The sequence below is a fragment of the Opisthorchis viverrini genome (assembly GCF_000715545.1).
Source record: "Opisthorchis viverrini unplaced genomic scaffold opera_v5_191, whole genome shotgun sequence".
Lineage (NCBI taxonomy): Eukaryota > Metazoa > Platyhelminthes > Trematoda > Opisthorchiida > Opisthorchiidae > Opisthorchis > Opisthorchis viverrini.
In genome coordinates this window covers 1-18,927 of record NW_008751847.1, presented here as the reverse complement: position 1 = coordinate 18,927, position 18,927 = coordinate 1, and the positions used below count along the sequence as shown (strand labels likewise).

The 18,927-nt window shown below is 43.9% G+C and overlaps 2 protein-coding genes across 2 annotated transcripts in view; one reads left to right on the top strand and one right to left on the bottom strand.

Annotated features, from left to right (window-relative positions):
- T265_07870 (hypothetical protein) overlaps window positions 1-8,003 on the top strand; it is a gene marked incomplete at both ends in the record, with an annotated part of 37,377 nt that extends 29,374 nt beyond the window's left edge. The window contains 3 exons of the mRNA XM_009173520.1: window positions 2,428-2,621; window positions 4,913-4,998; window positions 7,536-8,003. Coding sequence (XP_009171784.1) covers window positions 2,428-2,621; window positions 4,913-4,998; window positions 7,536-7,696 — 441 coding nt within the window. The remainder of the gene's footprint in view (window positions 1-2,427; window positions 2,622-4,912; window positions 4,999-7,535) is intronic.
- On the bottom strand, window positions 5,120-6,979 carry T265_07869 (hypothetical protein; the record flags this gene model as incomplete). Its single annotated transcript, XM_009173519.1, has 2 exons — window positions 5,120-5,270; window positions 6,783-6,979. 2 exons carry the CDS (start codon window positions 6,977-6,979, stop codon window positions 5,120-5,122), a joined length of 348 nt encoding a protein of 115 aa, XP_009171783.1.
- Window positions 8,004-18,927: the final 10,924 nt, after the last annotated feature.

Genomic DNA, 18,927 nt, shown 5'->3' with positions numbered 1-18,927 from the left:
CATCCGGACCGGGAGCTCGGTGGCGCTTGAGAGAACATATGCAGTCGTAAACCTCCGAGGCCGTAGGTGGTTCCACGTTCACCGTCCAGGGTTCTACTTCACTTGCTGGCTCTAGATGAGTGCCGGCTGGTGGCCAAGACATTTGTTGTTCAAAGTATTCAGCCCACCGGTCAAGGCGTTCCTCCTTATTCGTGATGGTCGTTCCATTCTGATGCTTGATGCTTTCACTCACAGGTGGTTTCCGGATCTCGTTTATGATATCCTTGTTTTCTAGGCGCGGGAGATCTCCGTTTAACACTAACTCATTTCAAGCCCCGCACTACAATCCGACGCGATGGTTCCCTTAATCATTTTAACAGAGTTACATATATATGATTTGAATATGTCATTTGGTCGTCTTGTGTGCTTAAACTGTGTTATTCTGGAATAAGAATAGTGCACCAACTTGTTTAGAATTTTAGCGTACTTCCCTGAGGTGAGAAGTCTGTCTGAACGCACTTCTGGTGATCCATACTGATAAATGACCTTTGTGGAGAATGACAAAATTTCGAGAAATGAGCTGGTGGAGTGGGAAAGGTTTAAGGCCGTTGATCGTGACTTTATTGTACTCAATTCACAATACAATAACCAGACCACTCTCTTGATGGATGTTTTTGATCAATTTTGGTTAGCGGAACTCACCGACGCGAAACGCTCTTAAAACCGTCGTGGTCATCAGTTGCACTCATTCAAAAGTGAATATTGATGGTAATAGCCAAGGATTACTACTCTACAAGCTAGAAATACTTCTGAATGCTTGTGTACAAAAAACAGGAACGTCACAATTATCGCTCTCTGGGAAGACCACTTCGCACAAGAGGTCACTTTTAGTATGCCCATTGAAGCTTCCACTGAAGTATGGGGCCCCGGAGGCATGATCTGTCAAGTCCACCACCATGAAGCACTTTTTCGAAACACATCTCGGTCAAGGTTTTTCTCGGCGGAAATTGAAAATTCATTTGTTCTGCTCTCAAACCTACAACTAGATCTTATTTTTCTTGTGGGTGCTCGTTGCAAGTTCGGTGGATGTTTTTTGGGTTATGCTGGCCGAATACGTGGTGGTTAGGGCACGAAGCCTTTTGATCGGAAGGCCATGATTCGAACCCGGCACCTGACTTTTGACTGCTCCTGTCTAGGTTTAGACCATCTGGCAGTAGCTGGACCTCCGGGCTTCTTTTGGTTTACACAGCTTTTACGCCCCAGAAGAATTGAACTGCTATTTTTGTTCAATTTTGCCCGTCTTTGATTCAAATGGGTTTCCATCACCGTAATTTTGAAGGGCACCATCCGCCGGAAAACATCAATCGATTGAGGGGACATTTCCAATTAGAGTTAGACAGCGCAGTGGGCCTCTTTAGAATTCAGTAACATGGAGCTTCACTTCTAACAGACAGAACCGCTCAACTTGTTTCGGTACCTCTGCAAAATTGATCACGAGTTGGTCAATCTCAAAAGCATTGCGTGTATTAGTTACTATCTACCTAGGGGTCACTTGTCAGCACAGCTCAGCGGTGAGCTTTCACATTATCCCATGTCATATATTGCTTTGCAATTTGTACATCATCCTCTGCCAGGAACTTTATTGTCGAGATATAGGAGCTGAGTTGAATGTGAACGCCTCGTTTCCTCTGAGCATTTGCCGCTTATATATATATATATATATATATATATATATATATATATATATATCGTTCAGCTGTAACACCCTTCCGGTGCCTAGCTGCCATGTCACCAGAAGGAAGCACGTGGTCTGGGGTACTGCCAGGTTGCCCAAGCCTAAGCAGGGGAAGTCAACAGGTAGAGGTCGGGTTCGAACAACGGACCTTACGGTCAGCAAATTCTCACTCTAGCCACTATGCGATCCCGCCCCCGATTCTATCACTAGGCGACTATTATTCAACATTTTCTCTTAACCTTTTCTCTAATTAAATGGTATTGTTGAGACCAAGGAATCTGGGTAGTTCATTTAACACATAATGCCGCTGCAGCAAAAACAAGTAGATAAGCTTTACTTATTGGGAGAGACGAAATATCCATAATTGTGGAGTGCCACTTGTCCAGGTGATTAGCGAATCCATGTCCAAATACCTGACAAAAACTAATGTATTTGTCACAGACTTGCTTCAACTGAGAGAAGTTGGAAGAGAAAAAGTGGATTTATTGATTTTCGAGTGACCACACAAACGCTTATTTTTTTAAACGCTTGAAAACCCACTTGAATCGTCTCGCCCCTGTCGCTTAGTTAATCGTAGATAAACTCGTTTTTATTGTCCTTGTTTAGAACAACCCCAATTTTTTAGTTCCGGGTGATCTAACAGATGGTGACCTTTATGCTTCATACAGCTTACTTCGATTTAGTCCGACAATTCGTGTCTTCCTTTTTTCCAGCCGGAGAGGCCAGTTTTCTCGCTTTACCAGACCAACTTGGATTGGGCAGACACCGGGTTCTCTCCACCTCCGAGACGCTCGTCCCTCACCCGAGCGAATAACATGGTCGGCGATTGGAACTCACAGTCGATGCCAGCTTGGTCGGAACGTCGATTAGGTCGCATCCCCCTGGCTGAGACGCAAGCGAGCGTGAAGTATGTGAATCCGTTCTATGTTGCCGTGTCCTGGTTGTACAGAAAGTCCACTTCCTTTTGATCATGTTTTTAGGTTATCCATTACTTGATTGATCCAGGTTTTTATTAGCATCCGAGGGCAGTAATGGAAAGCTCTTCTCACAGACTCAAGTGGTATATGGCAATGATTTAGAGGAAGTCATGGTTTAACAGCGGTCTTGGTCCCTTTTCAGAGGCGGCAAACACCAATGGCTCAGTCACATAGCCTGTGGCATTCTTGTTACTGAACTACACCCTTCCGTGTTTAATCATTCTTACTACCAAAGATTCACACCAACATAAGGACGCAACCTCAGCATCTTGACAGCTTCTTTCTAGGCTTTGACAACATGACCACATCTCAGCCCTTCTGCTCCCTTCTGGCGGCATGGCAGCTAGAACGAGTATTACAGCTGCACGACTGTTGTGATTGATTCACCTTTGAGCATCCGGTTTTTGATGAAACATCCGTTCTCTGAAGTTTGTGTGTTCTGTCTGTGTAGATGCATCTGGGATTTAGTGAACACTAAGCTGATTACAGCGCTGGTTTTGGGTTTTTCTTTACTCTGGGTGCTCTATCATAGTGATGAGCTAAGCCTTTCTCGCTACAGACTTGAGATCTCCCAAATCCTATCCGATGGTTCGATAAACCCATTCATTTTATTTTTACTCCACACATCTTCACTCCCAATTTTCATATTTCAGCTCTTCCGACGGAGAAATTCGTGCGGTTGTGTGTATTCAACTGTTTTAAGCTGGTATTCATTAACCAACTACCTACTGATTTGGTTTTCCCCGGGGAGACCCACCTGAATTCCAGATGAATCTCTCTTTTATGATGTCCTTTCATTCATTCACATTGCACCNCCATTTTCACTCCCCATTTTCATATTTCAGCACTTCCGACGGAAGAAATTCGTCGGTTGTGTGTATTCAACTGTTTTAAGCTGGTATTCATTAACCAACTACCTACTGATTTGGTTTTCCCCGGGGAGACCCACCTGAATTCCAGATGAATCTCTCTTTTATGATGTCCTTTCATTCATTCACATTGCACCTGGAGCACAGGTACTGAATGATCCTCCTCCAATAACGGACACTCGTGTTTTTTGAAAGCTGTACATATTGTGTCTTTGGGTCCAGTACATGGAATTGCTTCTACAGTGTCCGCCAGTCGACAAAAGACCTCTCAACAATGACCTTTTGTCTATTATATTCGGAAGCTGGTTTGCTCTGGATGTTATGGGCAGGGCATCAAACCTATTTCTACCATTAAGCTTAATAGCGAATAGTTGACAATTGCAGCTTCCGTTCATTTGGAGGCACCATGATTGGGATCTGCTCAATAATGGAATATAATCCCAAGGCAGTACTCAAATCGACGTGGGCTGATTTCGATCTTTTTTCACTATAATTTTGTTCCTAAAGCTAGGACGTGAATAACCTTTGGGTGCTTTGGAAAACCACATCCCATCATTTTTTAAAGTCCCTATTTCGGCCCAGTGAGCTTCCCCTCCCAAGAAGGGACATGTTACCTAAATTGCTCACTGTTCCCACCATGTGAAGTACCATAGAAACACTAGAACCAGTGCAGACATGGATAAAAAATCTTCCACTTAGTAACAACCAGCAGCCGTCTGTTTCCGTAAAATCTAGGTTAAATATCCGGGAGGCTCTAGCGAGAAAAATATGAACAGGAAGTGTAATATTCCCCCCACGGAATATTTTTATTGACTGTGTTTCAACGTAGAATTTCACTTAGTAGTCCTTGATACGTTTCTGTCCACAGCGATGTATTTGAGTACCACCACTTTCCATTTCCCACGTCTAATTCCACCTTATGGGACATAATGTTTCACGATATACACTTCCAAATGGCTGATCTGGCGGGCTAACAGACAGCCCCCTTGTTTGCCGTTTGGAGCCATTGCGATTTCTACCATGTCATGCTGGAAATAGCTCATCTCTATCTATCTCTAGGACACTGGAACATATATCTCGCTAGTATCTTTCGTCTTCATCCGTACACTCTTTCTTCATCTTCCGTTGTTCTACCGTTCTCTCACCAGGATGTCTTATTTCGCACGGTATCCGTTGCTACTCGAATGACAATAGGGAGGATGTTGGCTATCGTAGCTGTGTTACGCAGCGAATTCGGTATTCTGGTGCAGATTGAGTCCTATGTCTCTCCTGTGTTATTGTTTTTTTAATGAAATCCACTGTAGAATGTATAGCTTTCATCTGCATCCTTGTGCCCGTTTTTTTTCATTCAGAACTTTATCGAACGTTTCGACTCCCACAAAGGTTAGAGCCTCACCTGTCAAAAAACCCAGAACCTTGTTTATCGATGGTTCAACTGGTAAGTTCACTCGTGGGCTTCGTGTCATGTGTCACCCAGTTTATCATTCTTATGGGAATCAGGATATCCCAGAACATTCATGCTAACCGGGCATTGGCGCTCCAGTGAGATTCCCAACGAATTATTTTATGTCACTGATGGCCCGTGTGTTCAAAGCGGCAACCCCACGTTTTCCTATTTTGGATACTGTATATTGCTTTGGGCGGACAGATACTACTGAGATAGATTGCTGCATCATCCTCCTACATGACCCACTTTGGCCATAACATCTCCTTGTTCGAAAAAAAATTAAAAGCAAGTGAGGACGACGTTGTAGCTTTATAGGTAGATTTGACAAACCCACCGAGGGTACATAGCCAAAGTAGTAAATCGGGGCTTCGTAGGAAGCGTTTTCAGGATATCACAAATTCCATATCGCCCACAATTCCCCGCGGTTCTCCATCAGTGGGAATCATCCTTATTTGTCTTGTAAAATGGTGCAAACTCACTACAGTGTACTTGTGCCTGGATTGATGTCCTTCATGCTATTATATTTTTAACCATTAGAAAACATTTGCGTCATCTCCGTGTCATTTCACTTGCTTTGCGCTCGTTATATATCGTTATGTATCATTCTCCATCAAATCAACAAGACATTGGTATCCACATCTATCACATCAGTATTCAGTGCCGTATCCAGCTCGACGAATTCCTCGACCTAGAGCTACTGATTCTGAGCTCCCTACATTGAGACTATTATCACACCTCCCTCACCAATCCCTACATCTTTTACAAACAGAATTTGTTTCTGTCTGCAAAGCCCTCCACGCATGTATGTATTTGACAATTATTCAGATCGTGTGAAAAATTCAAGGTTCCATAATGTTCGTCAACAATAGTAATAAATTTACTGTAGAAATTTCCGTATCCTTGTTGGGAAAAATGCTATAGTTTTACTGAATGTACCTCCTTGTGCAAACTGTATGACAATATATAATATGGATACGTAAGCTCTTGAGTCACATTACCTCAATCTTTTCGAAAGCAACATTGGTAGGATACCCTGATCACGGCGTCGCATTGAACTCAGGTCGGATACTGTCAAGTCCTAACTACGACCAGTTCATTTGGCTGAAAGAGCAGCTCCATCAGATGCTATGGCACAAATGCTTCGATCGAACAACTATTCTGCTCCGATTTGGCTCCTCCCCATCATCATCATCAGTGAAGACAACAGGAGACATGAACATTGGTGCTCTATTTCCGTAAAAGCTTGTCAGTTTCTTTGAATAAAACCCTATAAAATATAAAATAAAAATCAGGCGGGGACCTAAGGCTAGCTTACTACAAAAATTCAGGGTACATACACCTCCAACTCTCAGCCGAACAATCTGAGTTCATCCGCTAGTCAGCCTAGAAAAATGGATCAATTCGTGTGTGTATTGACCTCCGAATACTGAACAAGCACGTTTCCTTTATCATCAGCGGACGTACTAATAAATAAGGTCTTCCTGTCCTAAACGTCGTCTGATTCGGACATTTGACGTGGATATTTTTATATACTACTTATTCTTAATTTTAGACATTTCATTTCATTTTTGACAAAATGTCTTGTACCAACGTGAAGTGCTGCGGACGAGACTTAACAGAGTATCAACTGCCAAGCAGGAATTTATCACTTTCATCACAAGACCCGAGCGATTGTATTGCTTGTGTAGAGATTGTTTGTGTATTTGGCGACCCGCCAAACGCGTGCGTCACGGCCGATCCTGCTCATTGGTTTCGCTTCACATCCAACCCTTCACGTTTGGTGCATCGCGCATTCATCGAGTAAAGGCGGATTGTTTTTGTCAGTATTACTGCAGGTGTGGAGCTTTGGAATGCCATCCCTTGGCTTATATACGCCGTAGTTGGAGACGTCTGTGGTTGGTGAATTTGCGTTGCTCATATCTGAGTTATAGATATCCTTCCGTGGATTGTCATTCGTTTGCGATGTGTGCATAAATGTAACTTGCTCAGCAGAAATATCGCTCTTTGAAACCAACACTTACTCAAAGTTGGTATCGAGCTGAAGTCGCGTTTTACAGGCTTTATTTTTGTCTGAGAATCTCAAATAATCGAATTAGTGCAAACGTTCGCATAGCTTGGCTTGTTTTTTTGGGTTTCGGATGGTCCGTCATTCAACGATTACTGTGCCATTCGCCATGGAACAAGTATCAGCTGCTCGGCATTCACACCACAAGACAACATTGTNGAAGGGCACGACAGTTTTTGTAAACTTTCCACCTCTGTTTTGCTAAATTTTGGGCCCTATGGTTTGTTGGTTGTACAGGTGGGATTCCAAAGTAATGACCCATAGTTACTGTTTTGTTGTCTACTTTTCAGTTCAGTCTTCAGCAATGTGTCATACGTGCTCTTCTTAAAGGGGCGGTCTTCGAGAGATAACGTGCTCTTAGTTAAGCTGATTAACTGTGTAGTGCTTTAAAATTCTATCTTGTTTCCAGTCCCTTGTCCAGCTGACCAAACTAGCTCCCAAATAATCAACATTTTGTTTTTAGATGAATTGCAGGGATCCGCCATGACCACTGAGCCCGTCGTCAGGAACGTGACCAACACAAAGTCCCAACAAAACAAAGGGGCCAACACACGAAAGAAAAGACTTTCCAATCCAAAAGTGGACGGTAAACAGCGATGTCTAACCGATTTCTTTCGTATTTAACCACACTGTGTTCAATGGATCAAATATACTTTGCCAAATGGGCGCTGTGCATTTTGTTGCCGTGCTATTTACCCGCGTCCTGCTATCCACTAATCGTTCTTCTCCAGAATCCTCTTTCATATCGGCTCATAAAAGTCAGATTTACCCGGAGCTTTCCACTTATTTTATTACCCTATTTTGTGTTATGTGCTTTTCTATCCTTAATGTATTTTTCACCTTCGATATCATTTATCCGATCGTTCATCTATATGTCACAAACCTTTTGAGATGTAGTTTTTTTAATGTAATATGAACGCTTTAAGTGGGCGTATGTTTCCTCTCTCTCTCTCTGCAACGCATCTTTTGAACATGGCGGGGAGAAAAATGTGACTGCGGGCTCATAGCGTTTTTTGTCAACCTTTCATTGGCACATACACGTGAAACGGGGCAAAACCACATACGTATGTGGCTGTTTCGTGTATGCATCCATATCGTCCGTCATTTAAATTTCTCTCTACTTTGTTCAAAGGGATAGAAAGACCCAGGGTTTTTTTTATTTATACACTCTATGGCTATGCGAGTTACCGCAGTCTTTCATCTTTGTCATGCGCGTGGATCAGTTAAGTTTATCAGCTGTAAACAATATACTAGGGGTGCGTTGTTTCCAGATGCAGCAGTTTCGGTCACCGGGAAATAAAACAGGGTGGATTGCTCTGAAGGAACGGGAAACTGGTTAGTTGCCTACTGAAGGTAACAACTTTGATACAACAACACAACAGATTTTGTGATCGAGTCACGTATGTCAGTGTCGTTAGCTACTGACCAGTTTGGTCCCCGGGTGCCCATCCAGGGTGTGCCAGTTGATAGACCGATTGGATTTACTGATTAGTATTTTCGAACTTACCAGGTCATAGACTGTCCACTTCTAGGTCTCTTCCACTCAGTGCGGGGCTGGGCAAAGCGTGCTCTGCGAGACATACGGTCCTCAGGTGTGCGAAATACATTATCTAAGTAATGTAGCTCATCCATCGTGGGAGAGTTCCAGTTTGCTGAAATCATCTGGTATACCTCAGTATGGTTAACCCTATGCTCCCACCAGGTAGCCAACGCTTCGCAGACATTGATGGTCAGATACTAATAGTATTCGCTTAGGGACCACGCTTCCGATTCACGAAGCAGTGTTATCCGCACCGTACGCTGTACTCTTGACATACTAACTGATGTCACTCCGGCGACGTGGGTGGAATTCGGCTGAAGCACCTCTTCCGTGCCACACGAAATGAAGGAGTCCATGGCTGGTTTGCGTCTGGTGGCCTTCAAGTAAATCTAAGTGAGCGCTTGTGCTGATAGTGCCCCGGAACGCGTTCAGCATACAACTGAAGAAGTCGCTTCCCATTATTCATATGCTGAGTTCAAACTTCAAATCTATAATCTGGCTGTGCTTCTTCCAGACCTGGATGTCCGTATCGTCCGCGAGGGTAACAGTCTCGACAGATCTTGACGAAAACCCATTTTTCTCAGCCTCGGAAATGCAGTCTGTCGAAATTATTCTTATGCGACAAACAAACTTGGTCGATTGCTTCGTTCGTAATTGAGCCAGACGACCGTACAAGGCAAATACGACTGTCTACTGGGATCCAGAACAGTGAAGGGCTTTCAGCCTTGGTGTTGAGTGCAACCTCCACAACCTATATTACGAGCCATTGCATCAGAATCATCGGATACCCGAAGAGTGAAACGTAAAACAACCGAGCTCGCCGTAAACGACCTGAGGCGCACAAGCAAAGTGAGGTGTATGCGCGTTTCGGAGATACAACTTTTATCGACAGGGAGAATCCCATACTGCCGACCGTGAGTATTCCATGTTGTTCTGCGTTTTGATTAACTAAGTACTCAAAACTGGTACATTGATTCCAGATCGTCTACAAAACCATGCAGGTGTGCTTTGTAGCGTCACTATACAGAGAATCCCTTGACATACCCAAGATGTAGTCTTGGGTGGACTGAGCGGCATGTATTAGCGCGCGCAAGACAATTGTGCTACTGCCACTGCTAATTTTGTCCAATATTTTGCTCCCAGAGTGGTCTAAGCAGAGTAGGCAGGCTGCGCTCTTCTTGAGAGCAAATTTCCTATGGAGTTAATCGCAGAGGCCCTCGAAGTTGTTGATTTGTGATAACGTTCCTTACTAATGCTGTAGATCTCTTCAAAAATGGCGGAAAATTATATGACGAAGGGTGTGGGGGCATAAGGATGCAGTCTCTAACTTCTGGACAATTTCATCCTTCACCGCATGAAAGAATATCAAAATAAAGTACTGCCGGACAAAACAATTTCCGATTTTCATATAGGTACGTCGCACTTTAAACAATACAGGACGAAAGTTCACACACCACATCGACCACACGCGGAAATGGCACGCATGTGACGATACCTAGTGTGGAGTTACAGACGTGGCTTCCTAGAACGTCTCAGGTTACACCGCGAGGGTGGGAAAAAAGGAATGTCTACTTCGCTGTGCTAGTCCTCTGTTACTTGTAAGTTGCAGTCAAAGTATTCTCTGGGTGTGCATTCAAAATTAGCCCCGAGTACATCGGTTACCTGGGTGTTACAAATAGCTCGGCTCATATCTTTTAGTTGACTCCTACATGCCGCACCACTTTCACCTCCATATTCAACAATACCGTCCCTCTGGACTTCAACTACGACGCCGTGGATTAAGTGAAAAACGTGTTAACTCAACGGTTCTGGAGAATGTGAACAGTCGCCTGTTGGACACCTCGGGGCAGGCAAAGTGTGTCTGTGTTGCACAAAACCAGACTGTCACAGGAAGAATACGTGAGATTACGGGCAGAATAAGCAAAAAGTATAACAGGATGGCTAGTAACTTGGCGGGTTTCATGTAAACACGGCGGAATGAGACGACTTTATGCGAGAAAGTAACATGCTCGTTTGGTACGCGCCGAACGGGTAGGGTCGTTTGTGGATGTGATTAGCGCGCATTGCCTGGATGGTGTGCCATTTGATTCACACTTTGTTGTATAGTCGGCACTATAATGGGTAGGGAGGGCAGAAGTGCGAGATGTGAACAGACGGACCCAAACACCGTGATTAAAACATGCATGCCTTTGCAGCTGGCTCACAAGAACGAGTGATCAGCTTGGAGTTAATAGAGGAAGATAGGCCATGCAGGAAGGCAGAATCATGGAAGGTATAAAAGAGTATAACGGTAATAAAAGAAGCTAATAAAGCGTTTCAGTAGCGCTCATTCAGCAAGTGGGGATGAAACAGGAGAGCGATAAGATTTACAATTCATGGGCTACGGTAGAAAATAGCATGCATAGTTGAGAGATGGATGATTATCTGATATTACGTGGTGCGCAGAAAGAGGTGCGCAACTGATGCTGGACGCCGAATGAGTCTAGCGGGTTAGCGGTTCAAAACAGACGGAGACAAATGACTGGAGAAAAATGTGAAGTGCGTTGTCATGTTGCACGTTTGGAGGATGAGGTGCCACCAGTTTGGCGCGTTTACAACCAAGGAAATGGAGCATTGGCCATGTCTAGAGTATTGTGTCGGAGGAGTCGTTTCGCAGATCTATAGTCAGCCCCCATTTACTTACACGTAAGACAGCAGGTCTTGGTTTGCACGCCTTGATTTTGTAGACAATATACACTGTTAAATGAATAGGCTGTCTGATATCGTACCCAAATCGCTCGAAAGCCATGTGTCATTCTCTCAAGCTCACCTTGCGCCTGACCCGCTTGTTCTGACACGAATGTTCCGTGAGCCATCACCTATTCACAAGTTTGTTCTCCATCCTATGTTCACTGCATTGTACAATCCTACAAGTATTTTATCATCCACATCAGCAACCGCAAAACTTTGTCGCGAGATATTACTTACTAGCTGATTCACTGACGTATCTTATGCCGGTCATCGTGTTTAACAGAACCTACGACGTCTTCTCCAGCCGAATAGAGGAGAATTAAGCAAGTTGAAGAAAGACGACATTATTACTATCAAGGGATGCCTGACGGCCATCGCGGACAAACTGGATCACATTACCATAGCGGAAGCACTAAGCAATGACGTGACTACGAACCAGTTTCTAGAGGACACTGCAGCTAGAAACTGGTTGCAGAATTAATGGAACCCTGAAGAAACACTTCAATCCACAAAGCATTAGAAAAAGGATGGTATTGGAGAGTGCAAGATAAAAAACCAGCTTTTCCCCATTTCGTCGGACTACAGAAAGTACACAAAGAGGCAGTACAACTAGAATCATTCACATCACTCCCAGAGACACAAATCCAAAATCCTTTAAAAGAGTTGTGGAGGAAGTTCAAAAATATTAGCTCAGAAATACCCAATGGTTTTAGCAAACTGAAGGACAGATCAATGAAGACAAAATAATGTGAACTCACTATTTACATCCGTGGACCTAAACACCATCAGGATGACTGTTGCTTAACTGTTAGATGACCGTGGCGCATTGAACGTATCCTGGGAGAAGGTAGACTTCTGCAAATTTCTCAACACATACCTGACCGCACATTTTGAATTCAGTGGACAGCATTTTGAACAAGTTCGGGGAACACCTGTGGGGTCCCCGCTTTCAAGGTTTATTGCGAAAACCACCATGAAGAGACCGAAACAGATTGTACTGCAAGATATGAATCCCAAATTGGGGATCCACCGCGTAGGCTATATCTTTGTCTCCATCAAAAGCAGTTAACTACGGCAGACAAGTCAAATAAAGATGACGATTTTGTTGATATGCGATTCACAGAGGAAGGCGAAAAAGATAAAATCTAGCATTCTCGAATTGCCCTATTAAAGGCCAAAAAATGAACAGCCAAAACAAACGTCTACTGAAAGGCAACACACGTTGACCAAATCCTCAGCTAACACACTAAACACACCAACTACCAGAAACAAAGCTGTCCTCGGGCGCACACCGCGATGCTGATGAAGCAGAGTTAACCAAGGGTGAACGAATGTACAATATCTTTCCAGGGTGTGAAAGCTTGATTTGGCGAGCATTCAAGAAAAACCAGCTCAATCAACCGAAAACCCCGAAAGTTACTGCAAGACTGCTACGACAGCACAAAGTGACGATGGCTCACAAACCAATGGACACATCGCAAATAGCACTGTCAAAATCGGCAGTATGAGTCGCAGTTGCGAGGGCCAACGACAATAACAGAATCTATTGTGAATGTTGCAACAGAAACCACGCTGGTAGGACTGGAAGGAAGCTTTTCACCTGGCTGTTGAAGCGTAAACTTGCTGTCAAAAACACGAGAAATTACCACTTGTGCACGAAGCACGGAAAAGGGATGAAATTTGCTGGGACAACATACTAACCAAAGCCCGAGCATGGCAGGAACGTAAATCCAAGGAAGCATGGTCCTTGACAGAAGGAACTTTTAACAAACATATCGAAATTGACACAATCGATCGATCACTAAATTCAAAGGAACTGTACACCCGCAACCCATGAAACTACACGAGAATCCGGAGGAGGGATTAATAGGCGGAGCGGGTGAATCGAACTCCAAAAGACTCTCCAAGTTTGCTGGAATGCTTGTTCAGACAATAAATCAAGGAACGAAGTCGAGCAAACGATGGGAAATACCTTATCATGTAGCGCGAGAAACTCCCTCAGTACAGGGGAACCAATCAAAGCAAACAGAAGGAACAACCATCCAAACATACGTAGAGGAATCAGATTAAAACGCACAAGAAACCCAGCAAAGAAGGTCCCTCCAAAGAAGGGGCACCACTAAAAGTACAAACTGGCGTAAGAAGGGAAGGTCCTTCAAGACGGGAACCGATCAATTATGCATGAAACTAAAGTCCATGGACAGAAACTATTCAATCTAACAGTAGAATCTGAGAAATAAAGATCACAACGCAACACTATCTGAAGCGTGCCAACGGCATTTCGAGCAATGCGTGTTCTCGTCAGTCAACCTCACCGGTAGGTATCAGCTGGCCTTTGGCAATTATATAAACCCAGGCAGCTGAGGAGCAATTACTCACTAAACTACGCGTTGATGACATTCCTTGATGGTCAATCAGAATGCACGATCTAATTGATAACCCGCCACCTGACCACGCACCAATATTGTATAGTTGGATCCGACCCCCAAGTTAACCCTTCGCTGGTGCTTTGTGTACATTCCTCCTTTGTACGACACGGTCAAGTCTATACCACAGTCCTTCCACAACAAAGCTCATGACCTTTGCTTAAAATAACGAAACGTAACGGGGTTAAGTGTATCTCCGCCTGAGGCTCTCCTCCTCAATATTTGAGGATGAATCAGTTCGTTCTCATCTCCCCCTTGTTATCCGCGGTTCATTGTCCTAAGTTTTCCGCCTACGAGCCAGCAGTGACATTTCCTTGGTTCGGCTTTGATTGAGCATCCTGAAGAAACAAATCCACCACTGTATTCCATCAAAATCTTTAACTTTAAAAATGAAGTTTGATTTGGTCGGTGATATTTGGTTCTAGGTGGGACATCAGACTAAACTCGGTCAAAGTGAGAACCTTTTCGAGTGCGTTTACCATAGATACTCGTGTCAGATAACCCCGTGGAACTATTTTGCTCACACCACATCTGTCGAAAGGCAACTGAAAAATCTACAGCCAACAGTTTAAAGTAGCGCTATAGATACGGTTAATACAAGGCTAAAATTTCTCGACCGCGGCTACAGTGTAATGGAGAATCAAAGCATGGTTCTGATCAATAAATACGCTGCGTGATGCCCTTCGGATTCTGCCTTATTCATAGCCTTCTTGATTGACGAACTGTTAGGCGGAAGTTAGAGTGCTGGAAGGATAGGGAGTCAAGATCAAGCTGAGTGTTACCTGATGTGCAGGCAGAATCACCTGTCTTGGATGTGTGTGCTAGCCAAATGTAGTCAATAGATAGGGGAGCGAGGCCATCGGTGACCGAGTCAGCGAGTTCGTTGATGAATGATAAGAAGAGTGAGGGAACTAACCAAGCCACCCTGTACAACACCGCTAGAGATGAAAACTGATCATCGGAGAGATCACCGACCTTAGTAAACTGGATTCTTCCAGTGATATAAGAAATGAAAAACGCAGGAATGTGCCGCTAATACATGCATATTTCAGTTTGTCTGGGAAGGGTCTGTAAGGTGCTTGGCCAAGCGAACTGCAAATGGTAAGGTAGGTAACAATAAGACAAAAGTGGCATCAAATGAAGAAGAATTTTTATCAAGTTGCAGCCTTGATAATCCCATAGGGTTGCTTATCAGGATCTATGCAGCAAGAAATGATTCATGATAGGTACTTTGATGGAACAACGGAAGTTACGTGAGAGCAAGCAGAATGGATATCACGAAGGCCAGCTTGGGCCTTTTGTGCTTGTAATTTGGGAGAATCTTGAAGTGCCTCCACTGACTTGTAACCATGCGGGTAATCAGGTAGGTATAAAGGAAATTAAGGTTAAGGGTCACGGAGACATGTATTCAGGGACTGATAAACATGCTTCTGGGCTTCGCCCAGGCTTTCTGGATGATACTTGTTCTTGCCGTTTAGTGGCTTTCGCTCACCTAAAATGTATAAGCGAAAAACGGTGGCACCAACTTCATCAGGAAATTCAACAGAGCAACTTCATCAGCAACACTTCAACAGTGAATCTTCTGATGCGAGCGAGATAGCCATGATAGACGGAGGTGACGGGTGATTACCTAAGGTAGAAATAAATGGGGTCTTAAGGTTGCGTCGGAATTCAGATATTGAAAGATGCACTCGAACAAAAGTTTATTTGACGCTAAAAATTGAAAGAAAAGCTAGGATATACCGGAATCAAAAACACTACGATACCCGACAATGAGATATCATTTCTAGGTCCCGAGCGGTAGGCTAAAGGACGCTTGCGGTATTACCTGACAACAAGGGCTGATTGCAGCCATACATAACATCTGCGAAATCACTATGGAATACCGCCGATCCTTTGGCGCACGCTCCATATTTCCCTGGAATCATGCTTCGAACGAGTGAAAATCCAATATAAAGCTTCTTCATGTGATGATATTTAATCAAACCATTAAAACCTCTCCATTTAGTCGCAGTTTTTTTTTCGGAAGTTGCTTTAATGTCCTCAAGCTCCGCCGTCAACGCACTGTGGTGTTTTGCAAATCAATGTTACATTTTCCCCATTTTCTACTCTATTCATATAAACTTGAATTGCAATTTGTAAACACTGTACACGTATCATGACATTTTGTTTATTGTACCAAAATTACATTAAAATCGAAAATGGTGAAATACACAATTTCTTGGCGCGACTTCCCTGCTTTTTGCTGAGTCAGTGAAATTGCATCCGATTGAACTGATTGCTGTTTGCTGAAGTCGAGGGATTGGATTATTGTGTTTGTGTGTGAACTGTTGAACGTCACAAAAACTCCTTGTGACAATTTTCAGCTGTGATAAATTCCTACCGTGGAATTTACTTCTAACACTCGAGCTATCAGTGGAGAATATCTTTCTTACTCTGGATATATTCTTCGCCGCCGAATACGATTACTGCACAACATTTCGTGTAGTGGGATTATTGGACTCTCAATTTAGTGAGTCTGTTCCATTCACTTGTTCATTTCTTATTGCCATTTGTTGTTTCTAATCTGATATTTTGATTGTATATTTTAGTGAACACGCATACTTAGGTCCTTGTCCACTACAGCACGATTCCTCTTTACAGTTGAGCACAGGCTCAGCACTTAATAATCATAGGTTTATTTCATAACTTGTAAGGAACATGCAGATCGAGGCATGATGTGCGTTTACAATATGAACGCGTCGGGGAACAGCACAACGGGATGGAAAGTACCACCGACGGGACACGCTTATTAAGTAAAAACGTCACCGTAATTGGGGGGAGGCAAAACATTTAGAGCCACGGGGCAGGGGGTACGACCAACTCAATAATGAAGCCGGTTGACTTGAACCAGAACTGCAAAATCGTTGCTGGCCGTGATTGACCCTGGCTGGTCGAGTAAATGGCTAGGTCACAAAAAAAACGAAAGTGGAGACGGAGGTGGAAGAATTTGAAGCGAAAGCAAATAGTGGGTTTTGGTCCAAAATGTGGTTCGCATTCAAACTAAGCAGACTCACCGCTCTTGCTGTAGGGAAGTTAAGTCGAAAGAATATTTTCGATGGGAAGATAGTGCTAATGCATAGGGCCAAACGAATATCGTAAATGAAATCGTTTAACGTGTGGAAAGGGCGAACTGAAACTGTGGTGGAAAACCACGTCGGCTAAATTCGAACAAAAGTTCAGCATGTTTGAACGAATCCATCCAAGATGTAGTTAACGCCGGGTGAGCGAGAGCTGACGGTCAAAAATAGGAAGGAAATAGTTCGGAAGTGCCATCAGACTGGGTACGGCAGAGCCGTGCCATGAATGCACCGACACAATCAGGTTTCAAGACAACCCTCCAATGGATGTCAAGTTATTGGCGATGGAATATACTATTGATTTTTATTCCCGGTTACAGTCGGAATAGGGCACGCCTGGGAGGATTTGCGAGGACTGTGGGAACAAAGGATAATCTCATGAATGGCGGGCAATATCCGATGTAGGCTTGACCACGCCTAAACCGGCAGGGGAAAGAGACGCGATCACCAGGAGCTTATCCTATCTGGGGGAGAAATATCAAGCTGAGACAAGATCAGATCGCTAAGTTTGAAGGTGGGGAGCAAAACAGGACGAAAGGGGGAGAAAAGGATGCATCCTGCCTTGTACATGAAGAGAAAACTTCAAATTCCGAAAACTGATGAAACAGAGAAACGAATTGGGCACGGTAGCTGAATTGTCACGATCTGGCCGGTCAACGTGAACTTAAGTCAAAAGTAACCGATTAAACCATTTTGGCCTTGGACTGTTGGTATTATGGCCGGGGTCATAAGAAGTGAAAGTGAGGATAATGAAGTGAAGGAATCAGTTTCACCCTTGAGCCGCGTGTTTCATCATTCTTATTTTGCTGCTTGTGTTCTGCTCTACCCAAGGTAAGTGAAACGCGTGCTTCGTGTCTGTGTAGGCCATTGCTAACCGATGGATTTGGCAGCTGTGCATAACTGAGGCTCTTACAAACAATGAAAATTCACGGTTTGTTTCTCCACCGTCTCAGTTTTATAGTTTATGTTGGAAATAGCGATGAGCTCTCTTGTCAGCATAGATTTTGGCTCTTCGACACGGGATAATTTTGACTATCTATGAACCGAACAGACGTGGAAGAATTAATGTGAAATCTAGCATTCTAAGATGCATTTGATTCTATGCTTGGATATTCCTCTCAAACATTTCCAACACTCTGATCTCTCTCGATCATACTAGTTCCATTTAGGCGTGAAATGGGTCGCTTCTGAGGGCAACCAGATGTCGCTCATAATATGCATCAACCCTGGAAACCTGTTCCTTATGCTAGATGCCTGCACCCACTAGACCGGCATACAGTACCGCTGTTTATTTCACTTAGAATGGCAGATTTTACATTTGGCACCGTCGCACCAATAAACAGGTCGAGCTCTCGTTTTGATTCTCCCTGCCAGCTTTCCACCGGCGTTTGTAGCGCGAGGTCGTCCGTAAGTACGAGGCACTGTTTCCAGCGGCGGAGTGATATGGCATTCGTACTACTAGAGAGTAAGAGCAGATGAAGGATAACTTCACCGATCGCCTCTTGTGCTGGCGATTGACCAGCTTGGGCTCCGTCTTCCACTCTTTTAACTAACGTTGTCAGATGAAGCCTGGCTGCGCTATAAGATGATCCACACATCAAATGTCAAGTGACAAATCACAAACATCACATTGTCTTACCACTAGGACACCTGGCATTACATGGTAAAAGCCCCGCTGTCAGTAGATTAGCGAAATAAAATGTCCCTGTATTTGGTTACCAAGGCTGCCGTTCAAATAGGTAGTTTTAATACTTCAGAGACATCTTATGTCAGAATTTTGGAAAGAAACCCCTCTCCCATGCTTCTGCTGCGGAAGCCTACGGAGCAGAGCCAGTAACTTGAGCTCCTCGATAGCAGCCTTTTTGAGTTTGTCTTGCTCTGATGGATTTATTGCGCCTCATTTTATTTGGAACTTACCCAATTTTGGGGCAAAGCATGATGTGCCACGGATATTCCAGCTGACTCCAAGAGCGAACTAACACCTGCGACTCTCCCCTGAAGTTACCTTATCTAAATGCCGCTGGCTATTCGCACAATGAG